Here is a 26,168-nt window from a genome sequence, read left to right on the forward strand (position 1 = left end):
TTTCAGTCACACAGATAATGTAGGAATTCCCTGGAGAAACCCCAGTCTCTCATGCTCTTCATATCTCGGTGAGGTACATGTTTGTTTTTCTGCCTCAAGTTCCTATTGGAACATTTTAATTTTAAGAACATAAAAATAAAGTGCTTAACAGTTCAATGGGGTGCTCAACGTTTCCAAGTGGTCATAAAGTAACCTTTGCTTTCACTGGAGCTGTTTCAGTAACACAGCTAAAATATCCTCTGTAGATTTCAGCTGCTATTGTAAGTTCGTGCAACTATTACTAGTGGCAAATCTTCTAGAAGTCTTGATGGTAATAATCATCAATATGTTTTCTTCAATCCTTGTTTTCTTCTTTTAAGAAAATTAACTACTCTTCAATATTTATACATAGAACTAAATATGGATATGAAAAGATGGCATTGAGATGGATACATGAAAATTATAAAACAAAAGCACGTTATTAAATATTTTCTCTAACTACAGTTGGGCGTTTCCCCTTTTTCACTCTACACCATCTAAAGCTATTTTGACTAATTTATTTGTTATCCTCTGATTTAAAATGTTGCTTAAAATCAAGGTAATTCTTTTTAAAAACAAAGAAGTCATCATTTTGTATTTGTGTTGAATATCTGATAGAACCTCTCTGCCACAACATTAACAGAATGTGACTTAAGCTGGGATCCCAGCAGGTATACAGGAATCCAACAATATTTCCCCTTTTGGATTGGGAACAGTTCCCATCACTCCGGTGAAACCCGCTACCGCACACTGCTGTCTTAGCGAAGTTTCACTAAACAGTCCCGGTCGGTGGCAAAACATCAAGTGGCAGCACTAAACGGGCCATTATCCCTGGCGTAGGTTCTCATGAATAATGTAATATTGCTCATGGAAAAGGAGTGGATTGACAGGATGTTCTTCTCATTGATCTGCAGTAGTCCTCAAGTCCTTTTTTGAGCACACCACCATTGTCAGCTATGGAGACCTTCCAGTGTTCTTCAAATGAGAACTTATACTACTCCCCCTAAATTATGCAGGGGGATCACAAATACGGATATGTCATCAAATGAGGCAAAGCTGCCATCTTCCAGTTTCCAGTCATTTTCTTCTTGTGTACCTCTTGCTTTATTCACAAGACACTGGGCCAACAGTGTGTACCTACAGAAATAAAGATGGGTTATATACACTTCTGGATCTTTGGGCACAATGGCTAGCGCTCCTGTTACTGAGCCCAGAAGCTCTGTGTTTTAGTCCCATGTTAGGACACGTTGGTCACGGAAGGTGCGTAAATAATGTGCCAAACAGGTTGAATGTCAACCTGTGAATATTTCTGGTATGGTAGGCAAAAAGAATGACCTGCATACAGAGTGGGACTCCTGAAGCTGCAATCTCGTGGCAGGTAAGTGAACAGAAGCTTTTTCGGCTTGTATGGCTTAACTTGTGTGCGTACAGCTTTTGCAAACTGATGCACGGGGAGTTGTAGGGTGGGGAAGGCAGTCGATTAATTTTACATCTGAACTTCACCATTGTTTAGCACGTACAAGAGTGAAGTGTCTGACCATCATATTTTTATATCATCAATGCAGTGGGAACAAGTGACAACACGAACAATGAGTATCCTTTACCTGCGTGGATTATGTTTCTGGTCTTCCAAAAATTTCTGGCTGGTCTCTGCTACTTCCTTATTGGAGATAATATCCCATAATCCATCAGTGGCCATTATAAGAACATCACTTTGGTCAAACTTATGTTGTCCCAGGTTGAAGACTGTAACCTTTGCAAGAAAAAGGAAGTTGTGATGAAAGAGCAAAAAAAAACAGAAATGAGGAGTAGGCCATCTGGCTCTTTGAGCCTGCTCTGTCTTTTGAATATGATCATGGCTGATCCTCAATATCAATGCTGTATTCCTGCCTTCTCTCCATACCCCTTGATGCCTTTATTATCTGAACAAAAATGAAATCTATTTCTTGAATATAGTCAGTTACCTGGCCTTCACAACCTTCTGTGGTTATAAATTTGCCAGGTTGACCACAGTCAGTGAAGAAAAGTTTCCTCATTTGTCATAAATGGCCTACCCCATCTCCTGAGCCTCTGACCCTTAGATCTAGACTCCCCAACCAGGGGATACACCCTCTAGGTATCTCGTCTATACAGCCCTGTTCGAATTTTATGTTTCAATCAGAGCCTCTTTCAACCTTCTAAACTCTACTAAATACAGGCTCACTTGAACCCATCTTTCCTCAAAGGACAATCCTGTCATCTCCGATATCAGCCTTGTGAACCTACGTTGTACAATGATCACAATATGCATCTGACATTTCTGTTATAGTTATGAACCTATCAAAAATAGTTTGTGTGGAATAACATTTGCTCTTCAGACTTCACGAACAATGGGAGTGGACTGGACTGCGACACTGCTCGTGGTGCTGTCTTTCAGATGAGACGTCAAACTGAAACCCTAGCCACCTGGGAAAGGTACAGAAAGTTCTAGAGAAACATAGCAGGTCTGGCAACATCGGAGGACAGGGAAACAGAGTTAATGTTTCAAGGTTGATGAAAGATCTGGAAAGTTAAGGGCAGCATGGTGGCTCACACCACCAGGGACCCAGGTTTGATCCCACCCTTGGGTGACTGTCTGTGTGGAGTTTGCACATTCTGTCCATGTCTGCGTGGGTTTCTGCTGGATGCTACAGTTTACTCCCACAGTCCAAAGATCTGCAGGCTAGGTGAATTGGTCATGCTAAATTGCCCATAGTGTTCAGGGATGTGTAGGTTAGGTGTGTTAGCCATGGGAAATGCAGAGTTACAGGGAAAGTGGAAGGGGATGGTTCTTCAGAGGGTCGGTGTGGACTCTATGGGCCGGATGGCCTGTTTCCATACTGTATGGATTCTATTCTTCTGATTCTTCTATGTTAACTGGATTTCCCATTCCCAAGATGCAGTGAGACATGTTAAATATTTCCAATCTCCAGAATCTGCAGTATTTGTTTTTGGCCCAATCTGCCTGTTCGGTTGGATGTAATTGCTGGAAAAGCTCAGCATGTCTGGCAGCATCTGTGGAGAGAAGTCAAAGTTAATGTTTTGGGTCAAGTGACCCTTCCTCAGAATATGTCAAGACCCCTCAGACTAGAAAGATAGAAGTTAGGAGCAGGAGTAGGCCTTTCAACCCCTCAAGCCTGCTCTATTCAATATGACCATGGCTAATCATCAAGCTCAATACCCTAATCTTCCCCTCTTCCCATATCCCTTGATCCCTATATCTATACTCCAATAAGTAAAGACTTAACCTGTTTAGCCATTCTTGATTCTTCATCCTAGTCTGATATTGACCTTCCTCCAATACCACTACAAATTATCTCTTCAATATCACTCAAGTGAGTAGTGAGTACCCCTCAGCCTCCGTGGCATTTTAACTGTGACAAGGACCCTAGCTTTCTTTTCTTAAAGCTTAGAAATGGAACGGATACTCATTTAATTGTTTGAAAGATTCACTTCATTATTGAAAGGTGAGTTCAGCAAAGGACAGTCGAGATACAAACACAGCAAGTGAAGAATTTTCTGTTTACATGCACGGTCTGTGAACAATACAGGGACTGAGGTAAGAGCTGTAAAAGGCTTTGCTGTTTCTCTGATATACCTACCTCTGGAATACAGGACAAAAATGGTTTTACATAGAGGTCAGTGTCATAAGCCTTCAATCCATGGTCTCCAAAGCCTCGCGTGACTGCAATCATCCCCATCACTCGTGTCTGAAATGGAAAATAAAATCTTTCTCATGGAGACTGTCAGAATGAATCACCAGTGTTGTGAGAAATGTAATCACTTTCATGCCCATCTAAATTGGGATTTTGAAAGATAAAAGGCATTTAATGGTCAAGTGTCTGCATTCCAAAGAGATTTGATAGGAATGAAGGAGAACACTGTAGACAAGCCCAATACTCTGTTCAAATAAGGTTTATACACATCCAGAGTTTTTAAAAAATTATTTCTTGGGACATGGGCATCATTGGCATTTGTTGACCATCCCTAATTACCTTGCAACTTAATGACTCACTAGGTCATTTCAGAGGGTAATGAGGAGTCAACCACGTTGCTGTGGGTCTATAAACCAGACCAGGTACGGATGACAGATTTCCTTCACTAAAGGACAGTTGTGAACCAATTGGTAGTTGATTGTTTTGCGGTTACCAATTCTGCTACAGACTTATTAGTTGAACTTAAACTCCATCAGCTACCACAGCAGGATTTGAACTCTCATTCATCTGTGGGTCCTGAGGATTACTAACCCAGTGACATTACCACTTTGCTACCATCTTCCCCTACCTCAGCAGTCACCAATGAATAGCAATTGGGAAGAGGAATTACACTCCTACCACACCAGCTAATGGCAACTATTCTTCTCCAACCTCTCCACACTGAGATCAGTCAGTCAGTCAAGGATGTATAAAATAGGAGTAGACCATTCAGCCCATCTAGCCTACTGCAATATTCAATTGAAACTTGGCTGATCTTGGGTTTCTGCTCCACTTAGTCCCATATACTCAATGCTTGAACCCCGATTTGTAGCCAATGGTCTTGAGGCTGCTGCTGGTAAACATACATACATCAAGCATTTTCACCCTTTCTGTATTGCAGCCAACGTGTTGGGTACAGGCAAATTGAATGGTGATGATCTCACCACACCAACTAAGAAGTTTGGCAAGAGCTGACTGGCAGGTTTCTCAGCAAATTGCAGGTCTTGGTATCCAAAACCAGCCTCTTCAGAAGCCTCGAGTCCTAGAGATTGTCATTGTAGACCTTGTCTTCAGAGGATCCAAAGGCGATCCAAATCCTTTTGGGTCTTGAAGGGGGTGGGGTATGCAGGGACAGGGTTGTCAGAGACAGGGGCAGTTGTTGGGGGTGGGTGATGGAAATGAACTATCCCGCATTTATCATTTTGGTTGCTAAATGGAAAATCCCAACCTCAAGGATGAAAATTTCTGTCAGTGTTCCTGCTGATCCAGCAACAGACTCAAGACTGTCAAGGGCTTGACCCCTCATCAGGAAACCAGCCACTTCTCTTGCCTGCTGGGAAGGCAGGTATAGAGACTGGAACCAGGGCCAGATGGATCTCGTTGACCATGGATGCTTGATTAAGGCTTGTTAACCTAGACCAATCAGGGAGCCCTGGCTGACAGGAGATTTAGAAGGTCTCCTCAGTCGTAGGACTGGCTGGTAAGAGCCCATGTAAATAAAGGGTGACTGGTGACAGGGGGCATCCATGCAGCTATTTCAGTAGATACCTGGTCAATGGCAAGTTCATGCTCTCAAGTGGCTGTTAATTGGCCACAATCTCTGATGAGTCCAGAAGGTCGTCCATGGAACTTCCCACCCAGCACTTAACTGTTACAGTAACAAGAAGTGGAGGAGTACTTGTCCAGAGACAACTCACCTGGTTATTTGTTTATTTTGTTTTATTCATCCACAATATGTAGGCATCAATGGCTAGGTCAGCATTTTTTGCCGATCAGGCAGTTAAGAGTCAACCACATTGTTGTGGGTCTGGAGTCAGACCAGGTAAGGTTGACAGATTTCCATCCGTAAAGAAAATTAGTGAATTAGATGAATTCTTACAACAATCAGGGATGGTTACATTAGGCAAACAATTTTTATGCCCTTCTCACCACATCTAGGGAGAGGAAAATTGCACCCTATGTCTTTCACTCCAGAAAAGGAACTGGCTTGAAGTTGCTAATGTTGCAATGTCCAAAAAGGACTTTCAGACAGCACATTGAATAATCGTTGTTTAGTGAAGGTGTCAAAGGATGTGGAGCAATGGAGTAGACTATTCATAATCTAATAGAATGGCAAAGCTGTTTGAGAGATTGAAAGACTGATTCCTAAGCTTCAGCTCAATGCTCTCTAATGAGAGTTTCTGCTGCTGCAGATGCTGCATCTGCTCTAGTTTTGATGCTTCTGATCATAAGAGTAAACCGACTATATCGTGCAATTGTTAACAGCCGACTCAAGTCGTAATATAATGATGACAATCGATTTTCATTGCTAGGCATGATGGCGGCTGTAACATCACACTGGGTTCTATAGTACTAATTGGACTGTGCTGTCTCTTTTTAAAATTACACAGCATGCGGAGTGATTTCCCGAAGGTGTACCTGTCTTCCATCCCCATGCACGACAGGGTACTTGAGGTCATCTTCTTCTGCAGTTTTGTATCCCCTAGAAACACAGAACAAGACTGAGGCCAATAATCCTAGGCCACTGTGGGTTTATAAACCAAGGCTGTCAATGCTGACGTGACAAAAGTGTTGATGACATGCTGTGTGTAATATTACGGAAATGTGTATCAGCTGTGGCTCAGTTAGTACCATTTCTCCTCCAATGTTGTGGGTTTAAGTTGCATTCAAGACACCAGGGTGAGTGACTCCAGCATAGTGCTGAAGGATGGGCTGCCTTTCCAGTGAGATGCCCAATCTCACCTTATCAGGGGGTTGTAAAGCATCCTATAGTTCTACCTTGAAGAAGAACAGGTGGATCCTTGCCAATATTTACTCCTCAACACAATATCACTAAACAGAGACTGAAAGAACTGCGGATGCCGTAAATCCAAAACAAAAATGGAAATTGCTGGAAAAGCTCAGCAGGTCTGGCAGTATCTGGGGAGAGAAATCAGAGTTAACGTGACCCTTCAGAACTGTTCTGAGGATTTCTCTCTACAGATGCTGGCAGACCTGCTGAGCCTTTGCAGCAATTTCTGTTTATGTTTTTTATCACTAAACAGAGCCTGTGGTAATTTTCACATTGGTGTTTGTGGGAGCTCACTGTGCACAAACTGGTTGCTACAATCCCTATAGTGCAACATCAACTGCACTTCAAAAGTACCTCATTGGCTGTAAAGAAGGCACTATATAAACGCAAGTCCTTTTTTTTAAAACATGGTGAAAAAGTCTGAGTAAATTGTTGCAAATTGGATAACTGTAAAATAGTAGGAACAGTACGGATCAACTGCAGCGACACTGTTGTGATCAGGATGGTTGGCCATTGACATTCACAATATTTCTAGAATGACCTGTGGGAAAATATTGAAACAGATGTTTACTTATTTTTACAGTTACCAAGTGGTATGTTCCTGGGAAAGGACTAAGAATTTTGCAAGTTTGAGGGAAAAAAGAACCTTTATTCTTGGGATGTAGACATACTTTAGGCAGACCAATGAGCAGAATGGGGTAATGTGGTAAACACAAGGAGCGAGATTAAATTAAGCATCTTTCATATGGTGTGGCCATTGACCATAGTGACACCTACCACGGTGAATATAATCTGAGGCAAAGTATTTAACAGTGAATGATCAGAAGTTGGCACATATTCACTGTGAGGGTTGAAAAGGCAGAGTGTATGACAGGTATTTTCACTTCATTCAAACTAATCAAAAGCAGCTTCGGCAGATCAGCCAGCAAGGCAAGTCTACACTTGGCACAGAGTCATACAGCACGGAAACAGACCTTTCGGTCCAACCAGTCCACGCCGATCAGAATCCCAAACTAAACTAGTCCCACCTGCCTGTTCCTGGCCCATAACCCTCCAAACCTTTCCTATTCATGTACTTGCCTAAGCGTTTTTTTAAATGTTGTAACTGTGCTCACATTCACCACTTCCTCAGGGTGTTCATTCCACACACGAAAGAATGTCTGTGTAAAAAATTTGCTCCTCATGTCTTTTTTAAATCTCTTGCCTCTCACCCTGGAAATGTCGTCCCTAATCTTGAAATCCCCAATACTAACAAAAAGACAGCTACTATTAACCCTAGCTATACCCGTCATGATTTTATATATCTCTATAAGGTCACCACTCAACCTCTATGCTCCAGTGAAAGAAGTTCCAGCCTATTCAGCCTTTCTTTAGAACTTTGCATACCTGGCAACATCCTGGTAAATCTCTTCTGAACCCTCTCCCATTTAACAAAATCCTAGTCACAGAATGCTTTTGAGTATGTGGTTATCAAATAGAGGGGAAGAGCAAGTTGAAGAAATAAAGCTAATGGAGGAACACAAGTAAATATAATTTTAAAAACATAGAAGATATGTGTAGATGATTTTCCCAGAAAGTGGATGATTTAACAAGTACTCACCAGCCGGACATGAAGAAATCTCGGTACAAGATTTTTGTTCCAAGATCACTCCTTTTCACTCTGCGAGGAACCTCGTATCTTGAAAACTCTTGACCCAGCAACTCAGGCTTCAGGAAGGCCTGTGAGGAGATGTTGCGTTATTTAATGAAAGTACGTTTTATTTCAGTAAATATAACACTGTGATCCCAAACTTCCTTCACAGTCTTCAAATTCCCTCCTTAATTTTCATAATTTTTCAATCAGAACCTATGCCATAATTTCTTATGACCCAAAGCCTAAAATGAGTTGAGTGTGCCTGCCATGGATATTAGATATCAATTAAATACATAGTATAACAATTATTTTGGGGAGAATTACCCTCTGCTGCTGCAGGATATTTAGCTGCTTAGGGTTACATCATTCACTGACTGTGCTTCCTCCTCATTCCCCCCATGTCTCAAATTTAAAATACACTCCCCTCAAATACTAAGACAATATCCTACAACATTACTGGTTTCTTATTTAGAAAAACGTAAAAATATACGCTTGAATAATTGCTTTAAAAATCAGTTAAAAGAGCTTGTGCTTCTCACGTTCAGGAGGACTAAGACAAAGATGTTCTATTTTACCAGGTGTTGAATCCTCTGTCTCTCAGTCACGGCTGTGAATTCATTGGACAGAGGCCGGACTTCATTCTTGTGTACAATAATTGCTCTTTAAGAAAAGATAACCAACAGTTAGTGCACTGTGTCCCACAGAAAACAGACATGATAGTCAAAAGATTTAGCAAACACAGTGCAAGACTGGTACAGTGTTGTGACAAAATATAAGCAAGTTCGTCGAACGCTTACATCCTGGTGTGTATACTGCAAACCTTGGACACTGCTTCATTGCTCCATGTAAATAGTCTAAAAGACACTCTATAAATCAGGAGTGCCCAACCTTTTCAGTATCAAGACACACTTCAATGAGACAAACAATTCTGTGCAACACCCACGTTTTTCAGCTGAATTGGTTGCTTAAAGGTCACATTTATTTGCATTTACTATTTGCATTAATGTTTCAATTACATTGGGAAAAATACAGTGTCTTCACTGAGAACGCATTTGCAAAATCTGCTCAACTCAACTATTTGCAATTACTCGTGGCCCTAAATTTGTTCCTCACACTGCATTCAGTTCAGGGGTCATTTCTAATTTGATGACTAACTTTCGTTACTTTTACAAGCTGTAATTTGGGTTAGATAGAGTATGGTTTAAGATTAAACAATGTTTGTTTTACACTGATTTTCATTGCCTCTGTACAAAACTTCACAGCACACTGGTTGAAAACCATTGCTATAAATTAAAGTATTGTTGCCTTTGTGCCACTTAGTTCTCAACTCTCCACAATGACAAGCCAAGATCAGTACTGTGGATCTTACAGGGAGAAAAGTAAGATGAAGTGGCAAGATGTCCCAAACTGCTGCATATTTTTAAAACTTAGGAGTTGCACTGATGGAGCTTGAGACTTGCTTGCTTCTCTCTTTGTGCCTGGTGGTTGCCCAGTAGAATGAGGTTTTACTATGGGAACTGGACCGAAGGGAGTGATTTAATGTTCTCACAGCATAAAACGAAGCTTCCGGGGTAACAAGAAGCAGCAATCCCACGTTCACATCTGTACCAGTTCATGCCATACAACGTTTTGAGGTGCTGCAACTCGAACCTGTTGTCCCTGAGAAAGTTAGGATAAAATGATGGGATTTCTGCCGCTTATATAAATCCAAGGCTGATGCCTGGGAAATGGAGAAGAAAATTGGCAAGGAAGAGCGGAGGAGTGGGGAGGACAGAAAAGTGCAAAAATTGGACTGAACGCTGTCCAACAGGAAAGGGAGATGTCCAGTTCTCTCCAGGTGCTATCGGAACAACATGAACAACTTGGGATTGCTCACAAAGCATGATCTTGTCTGGGGACAATTATGCAACACAACAGAAACCTAAAAGAGGAAGCGTGGAAATTTTGTGGAAATAATGACAATTGAGCCAGTCGCACTCAGCTCAAAGCAGAAGTTGAAAAAGTCAAATAATGGTGTGGACTAACCTGCTGTCTCCAGCATTGGCCACATACAAATTTCCCTGCAAACGGAGAATGGCCAGAGCTGTACAGCCTCCTACTTGACTATGGGATCGCTGGTAGTTCTCAATCAGCTCATCCTGTGTTGGGGGGGAAAGAAAGAAAACAAGACACAAATTGATTAATTATCACCAGTGGCTCAAATTGTAGCACCCTTGCCTCTAAAATCAGAGGGTGATATGAGCATAAAAGACTTGGCTGACCCTTCAGCACAGGACTGAGGAAGTGTTGCCGTCTTTCAGATGAGAGGTTACAGTGAGCTCCCACCTGTATCTCTGCTGGGTTATTCTGAAGACCAGCAGCAAGTTATCCCCAATATCCTGGCCAACATTTATCCCAAAACTGACATCAGACAGAAAGGAAATCATTATCACATGCCTGTTTATGGGAGCTTCCTGTGTGCAAATTGGCCCATTTTTTACATTGTGACAATGATTATTCTTCAAAGATATTCCATTGGCTGCGATTCACATTGAAACATAGTGAGATTATGAAAGGCTCTATATAAATGCAAGTCTTTCTTTCAAAACACACAGCTCCTTCATTCCCTCAGTGGTACCAATCCATAATCCAAGCTTGGCATCACCCCTCAATTTATTTTAATTTTTCTTCTACCCTTGGCTCTATGTGCCTGGTCAGGTGGACGCATCAGGGTTCCATAACACATTTCAAAGCAGGGCATGTATAATGTATGGTCTTTATCTCCTTACCCAAGAAAGGATATACTGACCATTGAGGGAGTTCAAACAGATTCACCTCATGGATTACTGGGATGACAAGATTGTCCTATGAAGCTATTGGGCCTATATCCTCGAGAGTTTAGAAGAATGAGGGTGATCTCATTGCAGCATAGAAAATCTTATAGAACTTTATAGAGACATTTTTCAAGATGTCACTATTTATTTAGCCACGTTCTATATCTTTCATATCCTTCACCACAGTAAACACTGATGCAAAACACCAGTTCTGAAGAAGGGTCACCGGACCCAAAACGTTAACTTTGATTTCTCCTCACAGATGTTGTGACCTGCTGAGATTTTCCAGCAACTTTTGTTTGTGTTTCATGCAAAATATGTGTTTAGTATCTCACCCATCTCCTGTGGTTCCACACGTAGGCGGCCTTGCTGATCTTTAAGGGGTCCTATTCTCTCCCTAGTTACCTTTTTGTCTTTAATATATTTGTAGAATCCCTTTGGATTCTCCTTAACCCTATTTATCAAAGATATTTCATGTGCCCTTTTTCCTGATTTCCCTCTTAAGTTTACTCCTACCGCCTTTATACTCTTCTAGGGATTCATTCGATCGTTGTGGTCTATACCTGACAAATGCTTCCTTCTTTTTCTTGACCAAAACCACAATTTCTTTAGTCATCCAGCATTTCCTACACTTACCAGCCTTGCCCCTCACCCTAACCGGAACATACTGTCTCTGGGCTCTCGTTATCTCATTTTTGAAGGCTTCCAATTTGCCATCAGTCCGTTTACCTGCAAACATCCGCCCCTAATCAACTTTTGAAAGTCCTTGCCCAGTACTGTCAAAATTGGCCTTCCTCCAATTTAGAACTTTAACTTTTAGATCCATTTACCCTTTTCCATAACTATTTTAAAACTAATAGACTTATGGTCGCTGGCCCCAAAGTGCACCCCGACTGACACCTCAGCCACCTGTCTGACCTTATTTCCCAAGAATAGGTCAAGTTTTACACCTTTGCTAGTAGGTACATCCACATACTGAATCAGGAAATTTTCTTTTGCACACTTAATAAATTCCCCTCCATCCAAGCCCTTAACGCTATGGCAGTCCCAGTCTATGTTTGGAAAACATGATTTGAGCTATAGGGAGAGGCTGAATAGGCTGGGGCTATTTTCCCTGGAGTGTCAGAGGCTGAGGGGTGATCTTACAGATGTTTATAAAATCATGAGGGGCATGGGTAGGGTAAATAGGCAAAATTTTTTCCCCAGGGTAGAGGAGTCCAAAGCTAGAAAGCATAGGTTTAAGGTGAGAGGGAAAAGATAGAAAAGGGACTTAAGGGGAAACTTTTTTTGCAAAGTGTGTTGCATGTATGGAATGAGCTGCCAGAGGAAGTGGTAGAGGCTGGCATATTTACAACATTTAAAGGCATCTGGATGGGTATATGAATAGGAAGGGTTTAGAGGGATATGGGCCAAATGTTGGCAAATGAGACTAGATTTATGTAGGACACCTGGTCAGCATGGATGAGTAGTTGCACTGAAGGGTCTGTTTCCGTGCTGTATATCTCTGAGTCTATAACTCCATAAGGCATAGGAGCAAAAGTAGGCCACTCAGCCCATTGAGTGTGCTCTGCCATTCAATGAGATCATGGTTGGTCTGATTGTACTCAAGTCCACATTTCAGCGTTTCCCCCATAATTCTTGATTCCTTTAGAGATTAAAAATTGTGTGCACGTGCTGTGTGTGTTTAGCGGGTTTTAGAGCCTGGGACAAAATCTCAGGACAAGATACTGGCCATTTATGACAGATGAGGAAGAATTTCTTTATTCAAAGGGTACAGAATCTTTGGAATTCTCTGCTCAGAGGAGCTCCAGTCATTTAAGATAGAGGTCAACAGATTTCTGTATATTAAACAGATCAATGGATATGGGAATAGAATGAGAAAATGGCATTGAGATAGAAGATCAGCCATGATCCAGCTGAATGGCAGCACAGGCACAAGGGGCTGAATGGCCTACTCCTGCTCTTATGTTCCTAAGTTCTTCCAGTTTTCTTGTTGAACGCTCGTCTTTAAACCAATATCAAGTCAGATCCACTGCTGATTTCTCTCATTGTCTGTTTTGAGACCCTACTACGCATGACTCAGTTGCCAAGTATGTCCACAAAGCAACAGAGATTCATATAAAAAAAAGAGTAATTAATTAGATTGTGAATTGCTTTTGGAGGGAGAGTTGGTGAAGTAGTAAAGGGAGGGAGTGAGAGGTGGGATGGTGATGATGGAGGCAGAGATGGGGACAGCGAAGGAGGGTGATGTTGGGGAGATGTTTGAGGGGTACTGGGAGGACATCCCCATGCTATTTCAAAATGTTAAATGGGGTTTTGTATGTTCAAAGAGGGGGAGGGACAGACTCAGTCTTGGTTTAACATCTGATCGGAAAGATGGTACTTCTGACAGTGCAACAACCCCTTCTGCGCTGCACTGAGGGAAATATAGAATATCTGCTCAAATCTCTGGAACACAATTTTCTGAACCAGAACGATCGTGTTTAGGCTGGTATTCAATGTGTGAAATGGGAAGTTTCAACAAAAAGAAAACACTAACATCAACAATTACTTGTTTCTAAATGTTGGAGCCTTTAATGGAAGAAAAGTCCCAAAACACATTATGAAACTGTGACAATACTATCTATGGCTTTAAGAGGTGTATTTTGTCATGGTTTTTTAATGAAGAGAAGTTGAGACAGGGACTAAGCAGCCTGTTCCAAGCCAATAAAGTAAATAGCTTGTGAGGCCCTGGGGTGGTTTCTTTAAAAAAGTTAGAGCAACAGATGCAGCATGAATGGGTGGAGTCAGACTTCCACAGAATTACGGTTTTAGTTTAGCCTTCAGTTGCTGGGGTTTTGAAGTTGGTTGTGGAACCTGTTATCCATCACTCTTGGCCACAGCAAAAAGCTTGAGTTGTCTCTCTGTCAGAGCTTTCTCTTGGTGTTCTTTTCTCCTGGACTGGAGAAATGTTGCATGGGAAACAATCTATTTTACTGAATTTGCCTTTGCCAAGGGCTTACTTATGGGATGTTACTATATTGGAGCAGTTGCTGTTTAGCAGTTAAATAATCTATTATTCTATTAATTTTTCCAAGAGAGATAAAGTTATACCAATTCTTGTTTCTTTTGTTTGTATTTTAATGTGGGTAAGAATAAAGAGAGTGTTTTGCTTAAAGCCAAGTAGTGTGACTAATTAAATTACATCTGGAACGCAGCACCTTACCCTTGCTTTTATGTAAGACAAAGGTTAGAGTCTAGGCTATCTCCTTGATATGTTTGAAAGGGGTTTGCCCTGGTCCACAACATAAAACAATTTGGCGTCAAGCCACATTAAGGAGGGATAAAGGCAAATGACCAAAAACCCGGTCAAAGATGTAGGTTTTCAGGAAGGGGAGGGAATTCAGACCTCAGGACCTCAACAGCAAAGGTGGAGCAAATAAAAAGCAGGGACACTCAAGAGGGCTGAAATGACGGAGTACAGGTAGCTTGGAGGGTGGCAAGGCTGGAGAAGATTACAGAGCCGATGCTTAATTGGGAATCAATATAAGTCAGCTAACACGTGGGTAGAAGGTGAATGGAAATTAGATGATCAATGTCATATACTCACGCAGTTTTTGAAGGCTATCTCCAACGCACCTTTCACCAGGTTCTCGATGCAGATGTTCTTCTCGATTCCATAGCTTATTTCAGTTTGCGTCCTCTTGTGTCCCTCAAGGTGGAATGGGGGTGGGATGTTGCAGGGGCTGCTGATAATATCCAGGATTTCCTCCAGCTGTCCTTTGATGCAGTGATGTAAATGCTCAGATGCCAGCAATGCTGCCATGGGGCCTCCGTGACCATCAAACAATCCCCAGTAGGTGGCCACGATGCCTTGGTCTTGCTTTGGAAGAAGAAGAATTTCATAAACCAAGTGCTTTGACCCAATCGCAAGCAAACCTGATGTCAGCCATCTTCAACCAATACCAATCAGGAAGATTGTTTTAATGGTCTCAGGTGAACTATAAATTTGATTTCAAACACAAAGACAGCTGAAAGCTCATTGGCATGATATAACCGAGATGCAAAAAGTACTTGTGTCAACTATAGCCAAACATCACGAAAGCACTGTTTTCTGAAGAAAGAGAACATTTCTCAAACCAACACCTTTTCATCGATTTGCAACTTAGATTTTAAATAAATTTTCACCAAATTATTTCATAGAATCCCTACAGTGTGGAAGCAGGACATTCGGCCCAGAATCCACAACGACCCTCCAAAGAGCATCCTATCCAGACCCAAACCCCTTACCCTATCCCACCCAGCCTGCACATCCCCAGACATTTTGGGCAATTTAGCACAGCCAATCCACTTAACCTGCACATCTTAGACTGTGGGAGGAAACCAGAGCACCTGGAGAATCTGCAAACTCCATACAGATAGTCACCCAAAGACTGGAATCAAACCTGGGTCCTTGGTGCTACGAGGCAGCAGTGCTAACCATTGAGCCACTATGCTGCTCCAAAGGCTAAAGGGGAATTATATAATGCAAGTGGAGTGGTGGGAGGGCTGTTACAGGAACTAAGAAGTCTGCTCAATCTTGCCCCCACTGTCTCAGCTTGCCCAGTTGGCATTTAGAGGCTATCAGGTGGGTAGGAGGTCAATGAAAGTAGTATGGGGGGGCGGGGGTGCTCAACAGCTAAATGGGACTGTTGGCTGGGACAACACAGGGTACAGGGGTGAATGTGGAGAACAGAACGTCAGTCAGGGCTACAGTTTAAAGGCCTTTTGCCCTCAGAATCAGTTTTTTTTTTAAATTGTAAGCTCAAAAAAAAAGTATTTAAAAAGGACGTAAATAAACAGAGGCTGCCACCCTCCACAGCAGATTCTGACAGTGCTTTCTGCCAAAATCCCAGTGGCAGCCCAAATGAGGAACTAACCTTTGGGTCAGACTGAAGGAGGACACAGAAAAAGTCCTTTCCAGCCAATTACTGTTCCAAAGGATGGGTCTGGGCAAGGGGTGAAGCATATTGATGAACCAGTCATCAGTGCCCTGAATCTTGCTTGATCCTTCATCATCATCATCGAATCCCTACAGTGTGGAAACAGGCCATTCAGCCCAACAAGTCCACACTGACCCTCTGAAGAGTATCCCACCCAGACTCACACCCCCCAACCTACCTCTGTATTTCCCACGGCTAATCCGCTTAACCTACACATTTCTGAACACTACGGGCAATTTTAGTATGGCCAATCCACATCTTTGGACTGTGGGCGGAAACCAAAGCACCTGGAGGAAACCCACACAGACACAGGGAGAACATGCAAACTCCACACACAGATAGAACATAGAACATAGAACATTACAGCGCAGTACAGGCCCTTCGGCCCTCGACGTTGCGCCGACCTGTGAAACCAATCTGAAGCCCATCTAACCTAAACTATTCCATTATCATCCATATGTTTATCCAATGACCATTTAAATGCCCTTAAAGTTGGCGAGTCTACTATTTTTGCAGGCAGGGCATTCCACGCCCTTACTACTCTCTGAATAAAGAACCTACCTCTGACATCTGTCCTATATCTATCACCCCTCAATTTAAAGCTATGTCCCCTCGTGCTAGCCACCACCATCCGAGGAAAAAGGCTCCCACTGTCCACCCTATCTAATCCTCTGATCATCTTGTATGTCTCTATCAAGTCACCTCTTAACCTTCTTCTCTCTAACGAAAACAGCCTCAAGACCCTCAGCCTTTCCTCAGAAGACCTTCCCTCCATACCAGGCAACATCCTGGTAAATCTCCTCTGCACCCTTTCCAATGCTTCCACATCCTTCCTATAATGCGGTGACCAGAACTGTACGCAATACTCCAAGTGCGGCTGCACCAGAGTTTTGTACAGCTGCAACATGACCTCATGGCTCCGAAACTCAATCCCTCTACCAATAAAACCCAACATACTGTACGCCTTCTTAACAATGCTATCAACCTGGGTGGCAACTTTCAGTGATCTATGCACATGGACACCGAGATCTTTCTGCTCATCCACACTACCAAGAATCTTACCATTAGCCCAGTACTCTGTATTCCTGTTACTCCTTCCAAAGTGAATCACCTCACACTTTTCCACATTAAACTCCATTTGCCACCTCTCAGCCCAGCTCTGCAGCTTATCTATGTCCCTCTGTAACCTGCAACATCCTTCCGCACTATCCACAACTCCACCAACTTTGGTGTCATCCGCAAATTTACTAACCCATCCTTCTACGCCCTCATCCAGGTCATTTATAAAAATGACAAACAGCAGTGGCCCCAAAACAGATCCTTGAGGTACACCACTAGTAACTGAACTCCAGGATGAACATTTCTCATCAACCACCACCCTCTGTCTTCTTACAGGTAGCCAATTTCTGATCCAAACCGCTAAATTACCTTCAATCCCATGCCTCCGTATTTTCTGCAATAGCCTACCAAGGGGAACCTTATCAAACGCTTTACTGAAATCCATATACACCACATCAACCGCTTTACCCTCATCCACCTGTTTGGTCACCTTCTCGAAGAACTCAATAAGGTTTGAGAGGCACGACCTACCCTTCACAAAGCCGTGTTGACTATCCCTAATCAAATTATTCCTTTCTAGATGATTATAAATCCTTTCTCTTATAATCCTTTCCAACACTTTACCCACAACCGAAGTAAGGCTCACTGGTCTATAATTACCAGGGTTGTCTCTACTCCCCTTCTTGAACAAGGGGACAACATTTGCTAGTCTCCAGTCTTCTGGCACTATTCCTGAAGACAATGACGACATAAAGATCAAAGCCAAAGGCTCTGCAATCTCCTCTCTAGCTTCCCAGAGAATCCTAGGATAAATCCCATCCGGCCCAGGGGACTTATCTATTTTCACACCTTCCAGAATTGCTAACACCTCCTCATGAACCTCAATCCCGTCTAGTCTAATAGACTGTATCTCAGTATTCTCCTCGACTACATTGTCTTTTTCCTGTGTGAATACTGACGAAAAATATTCATTTAGCGCCTCTCCTATCTCTTCGGACTCCACGCACAACTTCCCACTACTGTCCTTGACCGGCCCCAATCTTACTCTAGTCATTCTTTTATTCCTGACATACCTATAGAAAGCTTTAGGGTTTTCCTTGATCCTACCTGCTAAAGACTTCTCATGTCCCCTCCTGGCTCTTCTTAGCTCTCTCTTTAGGTCCTTCCGGGCTAACTTGTAACTCTCAAGCGCCCTAACTGAGCCTTCACGCCTCACCTCTACATAAGCCTCCTTCTTCCTCTTGACAAGAGATTCAACTTCTTTAGTAAACCACAGTTCCCTCGCTCGACCACTTCCTCCCTGCCTGACAGGTACATACTTCTCAAGGACACGCAGTAGCTGTTCCTTGAACAAGCTCCACATTTCAATTGTGCCCAGCCCCTGCAGTTTCCTTCTCCATCCTATGCATCCTAAATCTTGCCTCATTGCCTCATAATTGCCTTTCCCCCAGCTATAACTCTTGCCCTGCGGTATATACCGATCCCTTTCCATCGCTAAAGTAAACGTAACCGAATTGTGGTCACTATCACCAAAGTGCTCACCTACCTCCAAATCTAACACCTGGCCTGGTTCATTACCCAGTACCAAATCCAATGTGGCCTCGCCTCTTGTTGGCCTATCTACATGCTGTGTCAGGAAACCCTCCTGCACACATTGGACAAAAACTGACCCATCTGAAGTACTCGAACTATAGCGTTTCCAGTCAATATTTGGAAAGTTAAAGTCCCCCAAAACAACTACCCTGTTACTTTCGCTCCTATCCAGAATCATCTTTGCAATCTTTTCCTCTACATCTCTGGAATTTTTCAGAGGCCTATAGAAAACTCCCAACAGGGTGACCTCTCCTTTCCTGGTTGTAACCTCAGCCCATACTACCTCAGTAGACGAGTTGTCATCAAACGTCCTTTCTGCCACCGTAATACTGTCCTTGACTAACAATGCCACACCTCCCCCTCTTTTACCACCTTCCCTGATCTTACTGAAACATCTAAACCCCGGAAACTGCAACAACCATTCCTGTCCCTGCTCTATCCATGTCTCCAAAATGGCCACAACATCGAAGTCCCAGGTACCTTATTCCGGATGCTCCTGGCATTGAAGTAGACACACTTCAAACCACCTTCCTGCCTGCCGGTACACTCCTGCGACCTTGAAACCTTACTTATGACCTCACTACTCTCAACCTCCTGTACACTGGAGCTACAATTCAGGTTCCCATCCCCCTGTTGAATTAGTTTAAACCCTCCCGAAGAGCATTAGCAAATTTCCCCCCCAGGATATTGGTACCCCTCTGGTTCAGGTGTAGACCATCCCGTTTGTAGAGGTCCCACCTACCCCAGAATGAGCCCCAATTATCCAGGTATCTGAATGCCTCCCTCCTGCCCAAGGCTGGAACTGAACCCAGGTCCCTGGCGCTGTGAGGTAGTAATGCTAACCACTGAGCCACCATGCTGTCCCTCTGTTTAGTCTCAGTGACTTCAAGTTTTATTTCCTCTTTTTTTTTAAAGCTTAACAACAACAACAGTTCCTGTAGACATCATAACAACTTGGAACTGGACAGAAACTTCCCCCATGTTGCCATGGAATTAATCACATCTCTTCCAATAAACAACATTATTGAAAAATATAAGATTCTTAGGGGACTTGACAGGGTAGTTACAGAAAGGCTTTTTCCCTTTGTGGAAGAGTTTAGGACCAGAGGGCATAATCTCAGAATAACAGGTCACATACATAAACCAGAGACGAGGAGAAATTTCTTCTCTGAGGATTCTGAATCTGTGAAATTCTATACTGCGGAGCTCTTTTGAGGTTGGGTGATTAAACACGTTCAAGGCTGAGATAGGCAGGTTTTAATCACCAAGGGAATCAATGGTTATGGGGAAAAGGAAGGAAAGTGGAGTTGAAGATAATCAGCCATGATCTCATTGAATAGCAGAGCAGACTCAATGGGCTGAATGGCCTACTTCTCCTTATCTATTGTCTTAATAATGGTTTATAACTGGGTTCCTAACATCTCCTTGAACTTATGCCTGTGCCAACATAACCCAACAGTCTGTCTGACTTGTCCATCATTCCCACCCACTTCACAAAACTGTTCAACTAAATCCATGTTGTTACGCGAGGTACATACAGTATCTTCGTTTGGGCACAAAAGGACCCATTCCTCTTCGATGTCAAATGCTTTTCTGAGGTGGATTGTTCGGCAAGTCGCCTGATCTTCGTTGAAAATACTTTTACCGGCATTTATAACCCTGCAAAGAGAATCATAACATTGGATAAGGGATGAACAGTTCAGCATACAGTTTCCCAACTCACATCCTCCCCTCTTTCTGATTATTCAGTGATAGGGATACATTTCCACAGCCACCAGCTTTTAAATAAAAAAAAATTCATAGACATGGGCATCATAGGCAAGGGTTATGAGCCAATTATTGCCCATCACTTCTTGTCCTTGTGAAGGAGATTGTCAGTCATCTTTCTGAGCTGCTGCAGTTCATGCGGATTAGGGGATTTTGGAGCATTTTACACAACTGCAATATCAAGCCACTCGTTTAAGAGGTTTTAGTTTTTGCGTCCTTTATTCATCGGTACGGCATAGATCTCGCTGGCTGGGCCATCATTTATTACCCATCTGAGTTGCCCTTGACAAGTTGGTGGTGAGCTGCCTTCTTGAACCTTCCCACTCCCTGGGTGACATGTCCATTCTGGGCCTCCTCCAGTGTCACAATGATGCCACCCGGAAACTGGAGGAGCAGCACCTCATATTCCGCCTTGGAAGCCTGCAGCCCAATGGCCTAAATGTGGACTTTACCAGTTTCAAAATCTCCCCATCCCTGGCTTCATCCCATGACCAACCCTCACTCTCATCCTCGCCTCCTTGACTTGACACAACCTGACCATCTTCTCTCCCACCTATCCATTCCTCCCACCTGACTGACCAATCCCCACCACTGCCTACCAGCTATCACCTATCACCATCCCCACTACCTTCCCCAGCCCCATCCCTCCTCTCTCTATGTATTTCAGATCTCCCTTCCCTCTCCCCCATTTCTGACGCAGGTTTTTTTTTATCCTGGATAGCGTCAAGCTTCTTGAGTGTTGTTGGAGCTGCAACCATCCAGGCAAGTGTAGAGTATTCCATCACTCTCTTGACTTGTGCCTTATGGATGGTGGACAGGCTTTAGGGAGTCAAGAGGTGGGCTACCCACTGAAGTATTCCTACCTCTGACCTGCTGTTGTAGACACGGCGTTTATATAGCAAGACCAGTTCAGTTTCTGCTCAATGAAGTCTCCTATGGATCAGCTGGCAGATTTCCTAAATCTCAAGAACATCAGTGGGATTTTTACAACAATCCAGTAATTTCATGGTCACCATTAACTACTGTAGTTTCCGAATTTATTTCGGTTGACCTCCTTTTGCACTATAAAATTCTATGATTCTATAAGCAATTTTAAATTCACCAGGTGGTATTTGAACTCATCTTCAGTTCCAGCCTCTGGATTACAACCCAGTAATATAACCTTCAAGCTAGTGTTTGTTTCTCTTCTAATATCATTTTAAATAATTGGTACAACTTGCATAAATAAAAACCGAAAGAACTGCAGATGCTGTAAATCAGGAACAAAAATAGAAGTTGCTGGAAAAGGTCAGCAGGTCTGGCAGCAACAGTGAAGAAAAAAAATCAGAGTTAATGTTTCAGGTTCAGCGACACTTTCTCAGAGCTACTTGCATGTATATTTTTTGAGCATTTGTTTTCAGTTCCTATTCATCTGATCTACAGATTTCCAGAATTTAACAGTGCCCCACAGTATTTTGAGTTAGTTTTTTGCTTGCTTGAGATCCCAAAATTAGCAGGCACATTCTTCCTTTATTACTCGAGAGTAAGGGGGGATAAAGGGAAGATGTTTGGAAAAAAAGAGGTCCAATTTATTTTTTCAAAAATAAAAGCTTATTGTGTTTATATTGGGCATTGGTTCAGTGACCAGACCGGAATTGAGTCTTCACATAAACTGTTTGGTGGTAGATATAATCTAAGCTCCTTATCATTAGGCACATCTCTGTATCTTTTTATAAGTAATCTATTTATGGAAGAAGTGTTTGTTTTAGTGGAAACAAAGAAAGGGCAAGACTGTATACACATCTGATTAAAGTTTTACGAAACTACTAAACTACACCACAGTGCTGAGGCACAATGCTAAAGCTTGCATGTTATATTCGTTGTTAAAAAAATTTACTTGTTCACATAGTTAAACAGTTTTACTTTTTTTGTTGGATGCGAACACATGTAATCTACTGTACTTTAGTTATTTCAAGTAACGTAGTTTTCTCCGTTTTAAAACTTGCCATAACGTTTGCTCCAAGCCAAACATAGAGGTGACATTGAAAGCACAGAATGTAGCAACATGTTCCCTCACTAGGGCATTCAAGGGAGTTAAACCTGAGAACCAAGATGAAAAAAAAACACACTGCTGGAGTATAACTCAATGGTATATATAGGGGTTGCAGTGACACAAAGTGCACGTGAATTTTTGTGATAATCTGAAGATGTCATCTGAATGTGGGTCCACCAACAGCAGATGATCAAGACCATGCAATTATAAGGAAAATTTAAGCAGCAATTTTACTACAGAGACTTGAGAACTCTGCACTCCTCCATTGCACATTTCTCATTCAATGAACGACTCTCAGCTACCTCATTCTGCCAAACTCCTAACCCAACCATCTCACTCCCTCCTGCATTGCCACCAACTGTTCTTCATCAACTTCCAGCAAACTGAGTCTCTTCCCTTTGTCTATTGCAGGAAGAAATTCACCCAGAACTGGACCACCAGAATAGAACATACTCTAACAATATTTTTGGTGTCACAAACAACTTACATTTATATGGTGCCTTTAATATAGTAAATCATAGCAAGCAGCATTCCCTCCAGCTCTTCTTTGCTGGGCAACATTGGCTATTGCAACATGATTAAGACTGTTGCATGAATGTGCATCATAAAGGAAACAGTGTGAATGCACGGCTTGTTTATTCCTTAAAAATGTATAAATGTGCAGCGCATTTCTTACTGCAACAGTACAGCCAAGAGGGAATCTTTTGTAGTCACACAAAAAAATTACCTGGGGCCAAAGAGGATATTAGGATCAGTGACTAAGTGGTAGGGTTTGAGAAGACTCTTCAAGCCGGAAGTTGGAGAGATGTAAAGAAGGAATTCCAGAGCTTGGAAACAAAAACAGAAATTGCTGGAAATGCTCAGCAGGTCCGGCAGCATCTGTGGAAATAAATCAGAGTTAACTTTACAGGTTGAGTGACCCAAACTTCAAACAGAGTAAGGGTCACTCGACTTGAAATGTTAACTGATTTATCTCCACAGATACTGCCAGACCTGCTCAGCTTTTCCAGAGATTTCTGTTTTTGTTTCTGATTTATAGCATCCGCAGTTCTTTTGGTTTTTATCCAGAGCTTGGAGTCTGGAGGACCTAAAGGATGAAGGAAGTGGAGGGACATAAGGGTCAGACTTGGTAGAAGACAGGCAGACTAGGGTTACAGGGCTGGAGGAGGCTGCAGAGGTTGGGTTAAGGCCATAAAGAACACAAAGAGACCGATCTTAAAATCAGTGAACTCGGAGTTAATGTAAATCAGTGAGCACAACAGTGACAGATGCAGAGAATATGATGATTACTAACAGCATCTTGACTTTAAACATTATATAATTAAAACTTGTTTTGGCTCAGTGATAGCATAATTCAATTTGCACCCTTATGACCTGAGAGCAAGTTCCACTCCTAGACTTCCTAATATATGGCACATAACATGGGTCAAGAACTCCAAGTAGTACTGAGAGAACGTTGTGTTGTCCAAGTTAACATCTTTCAGCTTAACTGGTGAACTCATGCTAACTCAGTCAGACAGAATGGTTTGCAAAGATCACAATGTTCTTGTGTGTCCTGGACAACCAATACCGTGCCCTTAATCAACACCACTAAAATAGATTAATCATTGTGGTACTAAACAAAAAAAAAGGACTGCAAATGTTGGAAACCTGAAACAAAAACAGAACTTGCTGGAGAAACTCAACAAGTTTGGCAGCAGCTGTGTAGAGAAAGCAGAGTTAACATTTTGAGCTCAGTGACCCTTCTTCAGAACGGGGGGGTCACTGGGGAGGTAATGACCTAGTGGTATTAATCCAGAAACTCAGCTAATGTTCTGGGGACATGGATTTGAATCCGGCCACGGCAGAGGGTGGAATTTGAATGTAATAAAAATCTGGAGTCTAATAATGACCACAAATTCAATGTCAATTTTCCGAAAAAAAAATCTGCCTCACTAATAAGATAACAAGGTGTAGAGCTGGATGAACACAGCAGGCCTGGCAGCATCCGAGGAGCAGGAAAGCTGACATTTCGGGTCTGGACCCTTCTTCACTAATGTTTTTCAGGGAAGGAAATCTGTCATTCTCTTCTGGTCTGGCCGACATGTGACTCCAGACCCACAGTAATGTGGTTGACTCTTAATTGGCTGAGCAAGCCACTCAGTTCAAAGGTAGCTAGGAATGGGCAATAAATACTGGCCAGCCAGTAATGCCCATGTCCTACCTGTGAATTTTTAAAAAGAACTCTAAATGTTGACTTACTTTAAGAATATTGCATTCTTTTGTGGTCTCCCTCCTTAGGAGCAATGTTGTTAAACTTGAAAGAGTTCAGTAAAGATTTAAAAGGATATTGCCGGGGTTGGAGGGTTTCAGCTGTAGAGAGAGGCTGAATAGGCTGGGGCTATTTTCCCTGGAGCGTCGGAGGCTGAGGGGTGACCTTATAGAAGTTTATAAAGTCATAGAAGGGCATGGATAGGGTGAATAGCCAAGGTCTTTTTTCCAGGGAAGGGGAGTCCAGAACTTAAGGGCATAGGTTTAAGGTGAGAGGGGAAAGATTTAAAAGGGACCTAAGGGTCAAAATTTTCACACAGAGGATGGTATGTGTATGGAATGAGCTGTTACAGGAAGTGGTGGAGGCTGGTACAATTACAACATTTTAAAGGCGTCTGGATTGGTATATGAATAGGAAGAGTTTAGAGGGATATGGGTCAAATGCTGGAAAATGGGACTAGATTTATTTCGGATATCTGGTTGGCATGGACGAGTTGGGCCGAAGGGTTTGTTTCAGTGTTGTACAATGCTATGACTCTGCTTTCTCTCCACACATGCTGCTAGGCCTGCTGAGATTTTCCAGGAATTTCTGTTTTCTTTAATCATTACAGTGTAATTGTGGGTCCTTGTTGCACCATTTGTCACCTATGCTTCCCAACCAAGTCAGAATGTTTTGGATGTCCACGAGGATATGAAAAGGCACTAAAGGAACGCAGATCTTTCATTATCTAAAATCCTGCGGTCCATCTCTTCTTTTGGCCAAGTCACAATGCGGAAATCAAAGCTGGAAGAATCAAAGAGTACTCATCGGTGATTCTTCCTGCTGTTCTCCATGACAGATCCATAACCCAATAATATCCCACATCATGATGCCAGCCTTCTTCCTTTTGACTGAAGCAGAAAATGCAGGCGTAAAAAACAGAAAGCATGTTTCTGATTATCCAAACTCACTGAGCTGTTCGAAAGTACCGACAGGGGTCATAGGTTCCAGAACATGAGCAAACTATTGCATTCTGTCAACGTTACATTGTGGAAAAGGCCCAGACAGTCCATGTTGGTGTCTACCTTCCACATGAAGAACTTGTTCCTGTGCTATTTACCCACACAGCTCCCATATCTATTCAATCCCTGTCCCAATATCCACCCAATCAACCTAACACTGACATAGGCCTGATTTTCCCAGAATCTCCATAACTCTGTGGATCTTTAAAAATACGGTCAATGGGATCTGGGTGCTGAAGTCCTGCCTCCATTTCAGACAGATCACATTTTTGCCTGTAGCAGAAAGAGGCTGGGCACGACTAACACAAGAGGGATACCCAAAATCAGCAGGGTTATTTGAACAAGCACTACCTTCAGTCTTTATTTCAGTTGTGATAAAGGTGTTATGTCAGTGTGGGAGTTATGACATTCTAAGAGTAGTCTTAAATGCTCCTGAAGAGCAGATAAAAACTGTAAAGTTCTGCAAGTTATTTAAATCCCCAGCCATTTAAAAAGAACTGACTGTCTTTGACATTTAGAATTGAAAACTGTCTGTT

At 42.4% G+C, this 26,168-nt stretch overlaps 1 protein-coding gene across 2 annotated transcripts in view; it reads right to left on the bottom strand.

Annotated features, from left to right (window-relative positions):
• Positions 1–26,168, bottom strand: part of LOC109911518 (protein phosphatase 1M) — a 36,403-nt gene continuing 10,235 nt past the window's right edge. Inside the window, exons 2-10 of one of the 2 annotated variants that reach the window (XM_020510839.2) lie at positions 20,120–20,240; positions 14,558–14,830; positions 10,181–10,293; positions 8,731–8,815; positions 8,123–8,241; positions 6,150–6,213; positions 3,639–3,746; positions 1,623–1,771; positions 1–1,155 (exon numbers count right to left, since the gene is read on the bottom strand). In XM_020510839.2, the coding sequence (XP_020366428.1) occupies positions 1,008–1,155; positions 1,623–1,771; positions 3,639–3,746; positions 6,150–6,213; positions 8,123–8,241; positions 8,731–8,815; positions 10,181–10,293; positions 14,558–14,830; positions 20,120–20,240 (1,180 nt within the window). In that variant the 3' untranslated portion in view covers positions 1–1,007. The remainder of the gene's footprint in view (positions 1,156–1,622; positions 1,772–3,638; positions 3,747–6,149; positions 6,214–8,122; positions 8,242–8,730; positions 8,816–10,180; positions 10,294–14,557; positions 14,831–20,119; positions 20,241–26,168) is intronic. The other variant, XM_048606779.1, reaches the window with a different exon arrangement.

Source organism: Rhincodon typus, chromosome 16 (assembly GCF_021869965.1).
Source record: "Rhincodon typus isolate 14 chromosome 16, sRhiTyp1.1, whole genome shotgun sequence".
NCBI classification, from domain to species: Eukaryota; Metazoa; Chordata; class Chondrichthyes; order Orectolobiformes; family Rhincodontidae; genus Rhincodon; species Rhincodon typus.